The sequence below is a fragment of the Leptonychotes weddellii genome, chromosome 7 (genome assembly GCF_054177405.1).
Source record: "Leptonychotes weddellii isolate Sample4059 chromosome 7, ASM5417740v2, whole genome shotgun sequence".
Taxonomy (NCBI): domain Eukaryota; kingdom Metazoa; phylum Chordata; class Mammalia; order Carnivora; family Phocidae; genus Leptonychotes; species Leptonychotes weddellii.
The window spans coordinates 98449952-98462680 of NC_138375.1; the positions used below are offsets into that span (position 1 = coordinate 98449952).

General features: G+C 36.4%; 1 protein-coding gene across 1 annotated transcript in view; it reads right to left on the minus strand.

The window, feature by feature from the left end:
- Positions 1–12729, minus strand: part of IPO11 (importin 11) — a 184589-nt gene that overhangs the window by 38848 nt on the left and 133012 nt on the right. The window contains exon 22 of the mRNA XM_081825596.1: positions 2185–2280. Coding sequence (XP_081681722.1) covers positions 2185–2280 — 96 coding nt within the window. The remainder of the gene's footprint in view (positions 1–2184; positions 2281–12729) is intronic.

Genomic DNA, 12729 nt, shown 5'->3' on the forward strand with positions numbered 1-12729 from the left:
TGGACTGTAATTTTAAGAACTCCACAGAGTTTACAAGAAAAAAAAGAACTCCATGCAGTTCACAGAATTACAGAGTAGGAAGATTATCACAGATCCAGTCTAACCTCTCGTAGAAAACCTAGAAAAGTTAGGAAAATAGTTTCTCCACTGTGTTTCCACATGCCAAATACCACCCCAGGGTAAAAAGCAGTGACCAAACAATTCTGGGGAAGAAAACAGTGGTTTTACGTCCCAGCTACCCAGGCACCAAGTCTAGGCCTTTGTAGTATGGATCCCAATAGTGGTCTCCTAGTCAGTCTGCTTTCCTTATGCCCAACATTTTCCTCTTCCAAACCAAAACTTTCTCCCTGGCTGAGCTTGGCATCACGAGTCAAAACACCATGGTTCTAGTCTTGACTCCTCTACTCATCTGCTGTGTCACTGCACTTTTCCGAGCCTATGAAACTACATTATTTCTAAACTTTATTTCTAACAACTTCCTGACTCTCATCCCTTCCTCTTAGACCATACTATATTTATGTCCATTTCCTATATCCTAAGTCCTATCCCTTCCTGAAGACTCTAACACACAGTGCCTCTTTTTTCCTCTATTGGAGCACAAGTTAAAATTCTACCATTTTGTGTGCTTTGTTCAAAACATACGTAATTGCCTTTACTCATTACTAGTGTTTTCATTATGCTATTAGACACATCCTTCCCCTAAATTATATACTCTAAAGAGGACGAGGAATATTTGATTATATCCTAAATATTTCACAAACAGTTGTAAATTTTGTCACATATTATGCATAAATACACAGTATTTATAGTCACATGCCATAAACCCTATGTTAACTTTATAAAAACCTGGAAAAAACTGCCTACACGCACGCATGGTTTCTTATTTTGGTTGTAATCAGAGAAGTGTGAAGTTTCTTGTTTTGTTTTTTTTTAAGATTTTATTTGTCAGAGAGAACATACACAAGCAGGGGGAGTGGGAGAGGGAGAAGCAGGCTTCCCGCTGAGCAAGGAGCCCAAAGCAGGACTCGATCCCAGGATCCTGGGATCATGACCTGAGCCAAAGGCAGACGCTTAACCGACTGAGCCACCCAGGTATCCCAGAAGTGTGAAGTTTCTACCTCATCTGAACTCCTATATTCTTGAAGGCAAACTTATATGCCAGACACATCATATCTACATATGTTTAATAAGATGCAACAATATAAATTTGCTTTCCATGTTTTCAACAAAATAGGATTCAAACGGCAATCTTTCCCATTTCCTACAGATTCTTTTTTTTTTTTTTAAGATTTTATTTATTTATTTGACAGAGCGAGACACGGCGAGAGAGGGAACACAAGCAGGGGGAGTGGGAGAGGGAGAAGCAGGCTTCCCGCCGAGCAGGGAGCCCGATGTGGGGCTCTATCCAAGGACCCCGGGATCATGACCTGAGCCGAAGGCAGATGCTTAACGACTGAGCCACCCAGGCGCCCCATTCTACAGATTCTTTTTAAAGAACAAAGAAAACAGGCTCAGTATACTATTGATGTAAAGTCAAGCGGCCTCAAATCTCATTAAGTCTTGCTTATCGTAATTTAACACATGCCCTTTATTAACAATAATAAGAGAAAAGGTACAGCAATTCTACTACCTATAAAAGGATGCAATGAAATGAAATTTCAAATTAATAGTTCTAGAAGTATGACATGATTTTAACTATTCTCACAAAAAATGTCATTTTAACCATTCTCTTAAAACTGGTCAAGTACCAAGTGACTCTAATATGTAAAGGTGCCAGGGATGCTTCTATCAGGCAAATACAAATACAGGATGTTTACCAATCCTCTTTTCCCCATAACTTGCCTAATGGGCAGGGGAACTTTGTTAATTGAAAAAAATATATTCAAAACATCTTTAAAAAGGCATTTACATGCTAACATAAAAACCTAATGTCAAATCATAAAATTATTAAACTAAAGAAGTCCAATTTGTCATTTCACTTTAATAAATTAAAGGTGATCTCAAGATCAAACTAATGAGAGGCAAAACAAATACAAAATTTTCTTTATAAAAGACAAAATTTAAACAGTCACCACACTGGGTTTATATGGTAGTAGTGAACAAAAATCATGCAGGACATAATTAATTACCCCCCCCACACACTCCACCCCAGATCAAGTGCAATTAATTAAATGATCCACCTACTCTTTATAAGTTCCTGTTTCAGGATCTTCTGTCATGACATCATGTAGGCCTTCCACTGAGATGTTTATAATCCCACAGAATTTATCCTGGATGACACTAAAATAAAAGAAAAGCAAAACAGATTGTACTGGAATATTTTAACAGGTTATTCTTTTTTCTTTTTCTTTTTCTAATTACCCCCTTAAATATGAAGAGAAATTTTACTTCTAGGATACAAAGGAAACTTTCAAAATATGTTTCTTGTAGCAGAAATTTTACCTTTGCACATAACATTAAAATTTTCTCTTTCACTAGAGTATTAGTGTTTAAATACCAAAAAGGTAGATCCGAAAGGAAAAATATATTTTAATATTCTTTAACTTATTATAATAAATGTGAGTTGATTTTATAACTAAGAAGATAAAGATACAAAAATGTTGAAGATTAAAAATCTCTACTCTTCTGAAGATAATGCCAAGAAAAACAAGACAAGCCATAGACTGGGAAAAAATATTTGTAAAACATGTCTGAGAAAGCACCTGAATCCAGAACACATAAAGAACTCTAAAAGCTCAAGAAGATAACTCTGCAGTTCCTTCTGCCCATGGGTCCTGTCCCCGTGCTTTAACAAAACCACCCTATTTGCACCAAAAAAAAAGACTACTCAATTTAAAAATTGGCAAAAACTTCAAGACACTTCACTGAACAAGATATAAAGATGGTATATGAGTACCTGAAAATACGTTCAACGTTACTAGTTATCAGAGAAATGCAAATTAAAACCAAAATGACATTTTAATTAAAAGTTAAATTTAGAAGACTAACAATACCAACTGCTGACAAAGATGAAAAACAACAGTACTTCTCAATCACAGCTATTGAGGATAAAAAAACGGCATATCCATTTTAGAAAACACACCAGCAGTTTTTATAAAATTAACACACTCCACACAACTCAGCAATCCCATTCCCACATATTTACCCAACACCAAAACAAGTAGCCTCAGATCTGTATGTAAGTATTTATGGTAGCTTTATTCACAGTAATTCACAACTGCAAATGACCCAAATGTCTATCAACTAGTGAATGGCTAAACAAACTGTGGGATACTTAACGAAATCGTTGTCAGCAATAAAAAGGAACTAAAGATACATGCAACAACATGGATAAATCTCAAAAACATTATGCTAAGAGAAATAAAACTGACTCAAAATGCTACATACTGTATGAGTCCATTTATGTGACTTTCTGGAAAGTGAAAATTATTTGCTCAGTGGTTGCTAGAGAAAGGGACACAAGGGAACTTTCTGGGGTGACGGGAGTGTTCTATATTGACTATGGTAGTGGTTATACACTGTGTACATGTGTGAAAACTTTATGCTTAAGGAGTTTTAAGTAAGTGTACTTTAACAAGAATCTGACTTTTAAAAAGTGGAAGTACTTAACCATCCACTGAAACACTAAATTATACTTTTTGAATTTAAAACTAACTGAATAAATTATAACTCTTATCTCCAGGGACGTTCTAGAATCATTCCTACAAGAGACATACTATGTTTCTCATTCTGCATTAACATGGATGATTATTTTTTTAAATGTTCAGTAAAGAAGTACCCAACTTACCATATTTTGGGTCAGGTTCCCACCTTTGTAAAGTCAAATGTTTTGTCTGTACATTCAAATGTGATCAGATTTTAGACAACTAAATCATCAGTTGGGCAAAATAATAACTAGTTGATATTCTGATACATCTTAATGTATCATCTTAATAACATCCTACTGCAGTAGTAAATATTTTTTAAGTCACTGCATTTCCTTTATACAAGAACTAAAAAATCTTTCAAGAAAGACACACACAATGTACTTTATTCAGTTCAGGGAACAACACCCAAGAAGAAAAACTAGGAAACCAAAATCGTGCCTAAAATTTCACCCACTAACTGTGATCCCACTGAAGTTAATTCAGTTCTCCAGATGTTGGTCTCCTTGTCAGTAAAATGAAGGCTGGACTGAAGTATGACAGATACGTGGAGGGAATATAGACATTGTCACTTCCTACCGCAGAGGAATTTGCCACTAATCCATTATAGCTTGCTAAGGCAGACGGGTTCTGAAATTCCTTTTTAATACAGGAGCATCCCAGATAGCTATCAACAACGATCTTGATTGGCTGAAAAAGACAAAAATCCTCCAGAACACAGCTGTTTACCAGGCCTTTTTGTCAGGATTTTTTAGGGACAATCCACGCAGACAGCTGCCTTCTCTACTTCAAGCATCAATCCCTTTTAGGAAAACCAGTAATTTCATAAGAAATCAGTGGAACAGAATTCTGAGTACAGTGTATTTTCTAAAAAAACTGAGTATCAATCTTCCTGATACATATTTGGCAATCTGAGTGTGACCACGGTCTACGAGGTGGATGAAGGTTAATTAGGAGGGAATGTAGAAGAGAGGAAAAAAAAACGGTATATATTTGACAATCAGTTCACTTGATTATAGGCTTTACTAAAAATTATCATATTGATCAATGATGATGCTACCACCACAGGCACATGTTTCTGACAAGGTAGAAAGTTCTACCTCTGCCATAAGTAGGAAAAAGTAATTAGCAATATGCTGAATAAAGGATACAGTTTTAAAACACTGAACTCTACAGACATGCACATTCACCACACTGAGCCTTCAAGGCTGAGGACAGATTTTGATAATCAAGCTGCTGCATGAATAGGGTAAACTAGTGAATGACTACACAATTCTTGCCAAAAGGCTTACCTTCACCCCTTTCTCATGAATGGTGATTTTGTTTAGAGGACACTGCTGAAACCAAAATACAGCTTGGAAAGTTCTGAGAGAAATCTAATGAGTTCGGGAACCTGAGATTTATGTAAAGCCAAGAGCTAGAAATAGTCAATGACTGACAATAAGAAGTGTTAAGAAAATTAGAATAAAGAATGGAAAATGATACTCATGGAAGCAGACTGGGACAGGCCAGAGGATACAGGTGCAAACTCTGCTCGGCTTGTACATGCCTATCCAGGCTTGGAGGAGAAGTCAGTCATGTGATCAGTGGGGTTCACCTGCCCTGTTCCCTCCCCGACCTCCAGTGGGATTTCTAGCTCTACCGGCTGAGGGGCTTGGACACGTGACTGTCTAGTAGGGGTAAGGGAAGTGAGGCAACCTCCATCAGTGGGCAGTCACTGTTTCTCACTGGGATGTGACTCATTCTGCATAGAAGGACAACAGAAGCAGAGATGTAGGTATGGGAGAGGGATGAAATTCCAGCAGACAGGGAAAACCGTGCTTGCACCAGAGGGGGTGACCACAGACTTCAAGTGTGGAAAAGGGGAAAATGACTACAGCCCAGAGTAGAAAGGTCCAGGAGCTGGCTTTGAATGGGAAGATGGGAAGAGGTGACTCTCAAAAGGGAGAAGGAAGGACTGAAGAGGAGAAATGGGAGTATACATGCCATGTTCTGGGATCAGTAAAAGAAGTTACACAGAAATTCTCTTCAAAGCACTGAAGTTTGAAAAAAAAACCAAAAAACAAAAAACACAGAAAGATGCACCTCAATTCCACTCATTACAGTTGTTTGGGGAAAGTACCCCCAAATAATAGGGATAACAAAAAGCCAAGAAAGGCTTGTACTTCCCAGCATGCACAACACATATTTATTTAAAGTAAATAAGCATTAAGAAGTTAAAAATTTTTTTCTTTTTAAAGTTATTATAAAAATGCTCCCTCCAAATGTGTAAATATAACATTTTATTTTATTTTTTTTAAAGATTTTATTTATTTGACAGAAAGAGAGAGAGAGCGCACACAAGCAGGGGGAGTGGCAGGCAGAGGGAGAGGAAGAAGCAGGCTTTCCACCCAGCAGGGAGCCCGACACGGGACTCGATCCCAGGACCCCAGGGTCATGACCTGAGCTGAAGGCAGTTGCTTAACCAACTGAACCACCCAGGCGCCCCTAAATATAACATTTTAAAATGAAGCTTTTAAAATAGATTTTTTTTTACCCACGGTATTTTTATAAAGTTTTGAATATTAATCAAATAATCACTTCACTTCACTTTTTAGTCACATAATACTCTCTCAACCCTTATCTTTTACAAATTAAGACTCAATCTTGTTTTCCGATAATATATAATCTTTCTGAATTAAATGCTTTAAAATGTGATCAGACATTTAAAATGGAAACAAATCAAATGAGAGCTATAAACCAGAAATGAAATAGAAATAGGTTTGGAGGAGAAAAGGCATTCTCCTTAATCTTATATATATTACCTCTCTAAACAAAAGACAAGAATTAGGTGTTTTTTTGTTTTTGGGGTTTTGTTTTGGTTTTGTTTTTTTAAGAGAGCAAGCAAGAGAACAGTGAGGCAGGGCAGAGGGGGAGAGGGGGAGAGAGAGTGAGAATCTCAAGCAGACTCCACGCCCAGCACAGAGCTCGACATGAGGCTGGATCTCACAACCCTGAGATCATGACCTGAGCTGAAATCAACAGTCGGACAGGACACTTAACCAACTGAGCCACCCAGGTGTCCCATTGTTCTGTTTTTTAAATAAAAAACAACCCGTTTTTCTCTTCCATATGTGCTACATATTGAGTTCTGAGTTAACACTTTATGAACATTCTTCTCAGTGTGTCATCTTTTAATGTCCTCTCGTGCACATCAGTCAAATCTGGTATATAATGTGGAAGAAGTGAAGGCAGCCAGGGGAAACTATGTAATTTTAAATCTCACTTGGTTCTTAACCTCTCAAACCTGTGCTTACTAAGAAGTGACAGTTCATATTAAGTAGGAGGCAGCAATCTAGAGTCCTGAAAGGAATAGCTAAACTCCCTGCTAGTCTCTATACAGCTTCCATAGCACAGTAGGTAAATCGAAACTTAAGAGGTTAAAAAATAAAAAGCTGATTATTGATTATTCCAGCCCAAACTTCACATTTTGTTATAGTCCTAAGGTCAGATTTCAGAAGACTGGCTCAATGAGTATTAATAAAAGGTGGGCTTATACCAGGATACCAATTTATTTACAAAAAAATAAGTGATTAGAGTGTCATATTACCCTTGCCAAACCTTCCTGGTGACTTGGTCACCAAGGTTACATTCATTCATTTTAGTCAACATTTTATGAGTCCATAAAATGTGTTAGACATTATGGTAAGCTCTGGAGATTTAAAAAATGGCCACCTCCAAGAATATGCAATGTGAAAAGAGCAGTCTCTTCAAAAAATGTAAATGGGAAAAATGGACAGCTACATGACAAAGCATGAAACTAGGCCACTTTTTCACACCATGCACAAAAATAAAATGAATTAAGGACCCAAATGTGAGACCTGAAACCATAAAAATCCTTGAAGAGAGCACAGGCAGTAATTTCTCTGACATCGACTATAGCAACATTTTTCTAGATAAGTCTCCTGATGCAAAAGAAACAAAAGCAAACATAAAAATAATAAACTAAAAACCTTAAAAACTAAAAAAAAAAAAAAAGCTTCTGCACAGCGAAGGAAACAATCAACAAAACTAAAAGGCAACCTACGGAATGGGAGAAGATACTTGCAAATGAAATATCCAAAACAGGGTTAGTACCTAAAATATATAAAGAACTTATACAACTCAACACCAAAAAAGAATCCAATTAAAAATGGGCACAAGACATGCACGGACATTTCTCCAAAGACATGGCCAACAGACACGTGAAAAGATGCTCAACATCACTCGTCATCAGGGAAATGCAAATCAAAACTACAGTGAGGTATCACTTCACATCTGTCAGCACAGCTGAAATCAAAACACAAGAAACAAGTGTTGGCAAGGATATGGAGAAAAAAGAATCCCTATGCACTGTTCATGGGAATGCAAACTGGTACAGCCACTGTGGAAAACAGTATGGAGGTTCCTCAAAAAATTAAAATGGAATTACCATTACCACTATTGGCTATTTACCCGAAGAATATGAAAACACTACTTTGAAAAGATACATGCACCCAGATGCTTACTGCAGCATTATTTACAACTGCAACATTATGGAAGCAACCCAAGTGTCCATCCATTAGGGACTAAAAATCTGCAGGAAGGACAAAGAAAACAAGCAACAAATGAGATGTTCTTTTTTTTTTCTTTTAAAGTCTGATATCCTGAATAAGTACTTTTCTCCATTTAATGGGTATTTCTGACATACTAAGTGGCACCTGTCTGAAGGGAGAGCATCTGTCACCTAAATGGAGGTAAAGAAGCACTGGCAAATTATCACTAATTCTCATCAGTGGTCCCCAGAATCTTGATCATTCTACCATCAACTGAGATCTTAGCATTTGCAAGTTAACCCACTTTGCACTGATAACATTAGGATAGATGCTCCTCCTAAAAAAAAAAAAAAACAACAAAAACCCAATTTTGATATAAATTTATTTTCATTTTACAAGGTTAAATGGGATCCAACTGATCCTACTCACCTCATTAATGAGGGCTTCAAAGAGGCAAATGGATGCTTTCTATTCCAGTCTCTTAAATTTCATTCCTTCTCTTTAAGAATTTTCAGGGGGCAATCAAGAACTTCAACAAGCTCGAACAAACCCACCTTTCTCAAGTTACTCCTCCTTTCACGGCTTTCAGGCAGTTAAGTCATCACCTCTCGAATATAATAGCTGCTAACTCAGATCTGCTTACTCCCTTCCTGCCCCTCACAATGCTCTTCCTCCTTTTTCTATTCACCTTAATTCACACTTCCTTCACAGGCCTTCTCTGGCCACTCCAACCCACTGTACGTGAGCACTCTGTCCTTGGAATTTCCAGGAGCATAAAACATCAGCACTACTCATTTAGCATGCAACTCATTTGCCAGTTCTTTCTCCTAATGTCCTTTAATTTTTCATGCCTACACGCCTGCTCTAAGACTATCAGTTAACTTTAAGCACAGCCCATGTATTATTTTTTTATGTCCCACAGGACATAAATAATGTGAACACTCAATAAATAATCATGGGAATTAATGTTCCCCAACTCAAGAACTGACCTCCCTCATTTTCTTTTTGCAATATTATTTGTGCTTATCTCTTTTTATAATTACAACTATGGATAGTTGAATTATAGATAACATTAAAATTGATTACACTAAACATAAGGCAGAAAACAGAGCAGAAGGTGGCTGTGTTGGAATCTATTTCTGAAACATTTCAGAAAATGCAAGGAAAGTTTAACATTGAAGATGAAAGAGGAGAATGAAAGTAAAACTGAAGGGAAAAAAGTACTAGTAACCTGAACGTTTCCCTTCTTTCTCTTTGTCACAAATACTTTTCTTATTTCACATACTTGGTAGATATATTAATGTATTCACATAGACACAAGTTACAAACACACTACAGAAAGAAGACAAGCTTTTATAAACATCCGTTTGTTTGGATCTTCAAGTGTGATATAAGTGATGTTACACATACGTAAATATTAAATAGGTGAGCGCTTGAAAAACTGTACTATTATTTGACCATTTAAACAATTCCACAAAGTTTTCAGTAAACTTCTTTTTCTGTTAAATTCACATGAGTAAAACCATAGTTCTTAATCTTGTCTTAGTATTTTCTAAAGCTATGGCATTTTAAGGCATTTTCTGGGTATATAAAAGTATCTGTAGACTGTAAATTGCAGAAACTTCATGTAGAGTGATTTTTCTTTGCTTTTGAAAACTAAGTACTAAAGAAAAAAATCAATCCATCTTTGTGTTTATTGAACCAACTTGAAAACTATGCTGGTTTAAGATTATTTCTATCCTTTTGTGTCATTATGAACCTAACCACAAGGGTTCAGAAAACAAATAGCCCTTGAAAAGAAAAATAAAACTTTTAATCCCCAAAGGCACAAATAAATGAAATTTCTAATAGTCATTTGGTCAGCCCAAACAATAAATATTACATTGAATATGAGGACTCTAGTTTCTAGCTGTCCAATTTTTATTAGCATCTTTATAGTGAGCATTTTATAGCTCTATTTTTCAGAGAAATTATCTATATTCATCATAGACCATGTGTTTTAACACTTTCTAAGTGATGGATTGATAGATTTGTATCGTATCTTCATCCCCTTGGACCTGGGAAGAAAACAGGCATTCAGAAACACAAAATTTTCAATTACTTTTTCTGAACATTTCTATAATCGAAAATTGATGATTTAACAGTTTTTTACAGGAGGTCCAAGAAAAAAATAAATAGCATTTTCTCTGATCTAACCAGACCACAATTACAGTATTTATATATCACATAAAAATGATTAATGTATGAAATCACTCTGGCATTCTTGGATCTTAAATATAGGAGGTCACTGAAGTTAGGGTAATTTAAGAAAATAATAAGCTTTAGGCATTAAAAGCCACAACCAAATAAAATATTCTCTTAACTATACTTCTCTGCTTATATTGTTTAATAGGATTAAACAAAGAACAGCAGTTTATTGAAAGAAAAAGGCAAAATAAGAAAGCCCTGACTAATCAGTCTTATTCCAGACTTTCTACCACACCAGAGGCTACAAAAGTGGTGACATTTACACTAAAATTAGCTTTTTTCCTCTCTAGATATTTTCCAGGATCTAGCTAGCTGCAAATACTTTTGTCACTTAGATGGAAACATATATTCTTTCTACACAGTAATTTTCTACATGGTCATGGAAAAGAGTGTTAATAAATCTAGTTCCCTTGACAAATACTGGCAAGGAAATGGGATAAAAAAATTCTTAGTGGAAATTCACTAAGTTGTTTTAAAATGAAAGTTGGATTTTTTACATCCAACAATAATCTTTACAAAGGCTTTTAATATTATCAACTATTCCCTCAATTAATTTTTGGACTGCACACACACAAGCAAAACAAAGAAGCCCATAATCTTTAAGATAGAAAAACTCTTAACAATCCAGAAGAAACCGCCACATTCTGTGACTTTTAAGGGAAAGACTATGCTTCAGGAAACAATACCCAATGACAACACTAAGTTTCCAGAAAAAGATGATAAATGACTGGTACAGAACTGTGTGGGAAAAACGTTAGGCTGAAAACCCCAGCAATGCTTGTTTTGAATGCTTACAGGAGTCATTTGATGGAGTGGTTCTTGACTTTTACAAAGGGATATAAGAGAACCTACTAGAGATTTCATAATTATGAGGGTGGGAATATGGCCTCACCATTTGTAAATGCTAGGTATTGCTGATGATAAAACTATACAGTAAATAATTACAAGGTAATCATGAATATATACCTTGAGGACAAATGAAAAAAGCCAACTGTGCTGGTCATTAAAGTCACATGAAAAGATACCCGTGGCTCAGAGTTATATTCCTGGAGAGTGTTGTGTATCGCACAGCCCCGACCAAAATAAAGAGAACGTGCCCTGGAAAACAGTGTTACGTGATCAAGAGGACTCTGGTAACAAAGGCAAGTCGAGGTGTGGGACCCTTATATCGAGGACATGGGTAAGTGCCTGTGAGACCAATTTGGTAGGAAGGTCTAGCATTAAAGCTGTTTTTCAGAACCTTGTAAAAGGTTCCCTAGTCTTTTTTTCTCCCATTTTTGCAACCTTTTAAGACAAATATGGCATATTTTACTGTTATTGTTGTGTTGCAGGTAAGATAATGGAGTAAAAATGCTTGCTGACTCAAGACACAGGTAAGAGGAAGAGTGTAACCCTGGCACTTTATGTAGGAGAAAGTCGAGAACTCCACTGAGAGTACAAAGTTGGTGGAGAACAAGGAGGTATCCAAAGATCGTCTTTCCCTGCTACCAGTGAATTCTACACAATTCCCTCACTCTCAAACAATGTCCACCCTTACCGTGCCCCAACACTGTCTCTGGCTATCAGCACTGGCAGCCCCTCACCTCCAGAAGCCCATGAGACACCTTACCCAGGCCCCCACTCCATCACCTGGGACATTCCTCATTTCCTGCTGACTCCTGTTAAAGCGTCTGCTCTATACCATTCAAGTCCTCAAGGACAATCTAACATCAAACATCTCTACTCCAATGCTAGGAGGGAACTGGGAGTACATTCTCAATTATCCCAGAAGTGAGATACATATTTCTGAAATTCCACACTGGAATTTTAAATGTATTAAAAAGTATAATGTTATAAATAAATGGTAGTTGAGTTCTATACTTCTCATTTGTTATGGGGGAGAATGGAGAGGAGCTTTTTTGGAATGCCCTGGAACCTTACCCAACTTTTACAGAAGTCAGTGGAAAAAATGGACCTGTATATAAAACTATCTTTCTGAAACACACCCATATTATTCTTGAGTGTTCTCATCAAAAAACTTTAGTAAATGGTAGAGAAACAGAACTCTTAAGAAAAGTTTCTTCACCTATATTAATTTAGAATATTATTACTTAGTTTTAACTTTCCTGTTTGTTTGAGGTGGGGCTGCCTAAAATGTGAAACAATCATATGCACAAATTATACTGCTAAAAATGTCTATGTATATTATCACTTCAAATCAATTTTACCTTAAGTTTTTTAAACGGTGCAAGTATCAAACAACAGTGTCATGTGAGCTAACATTTTTTTTTTTTTAAGATTTTATT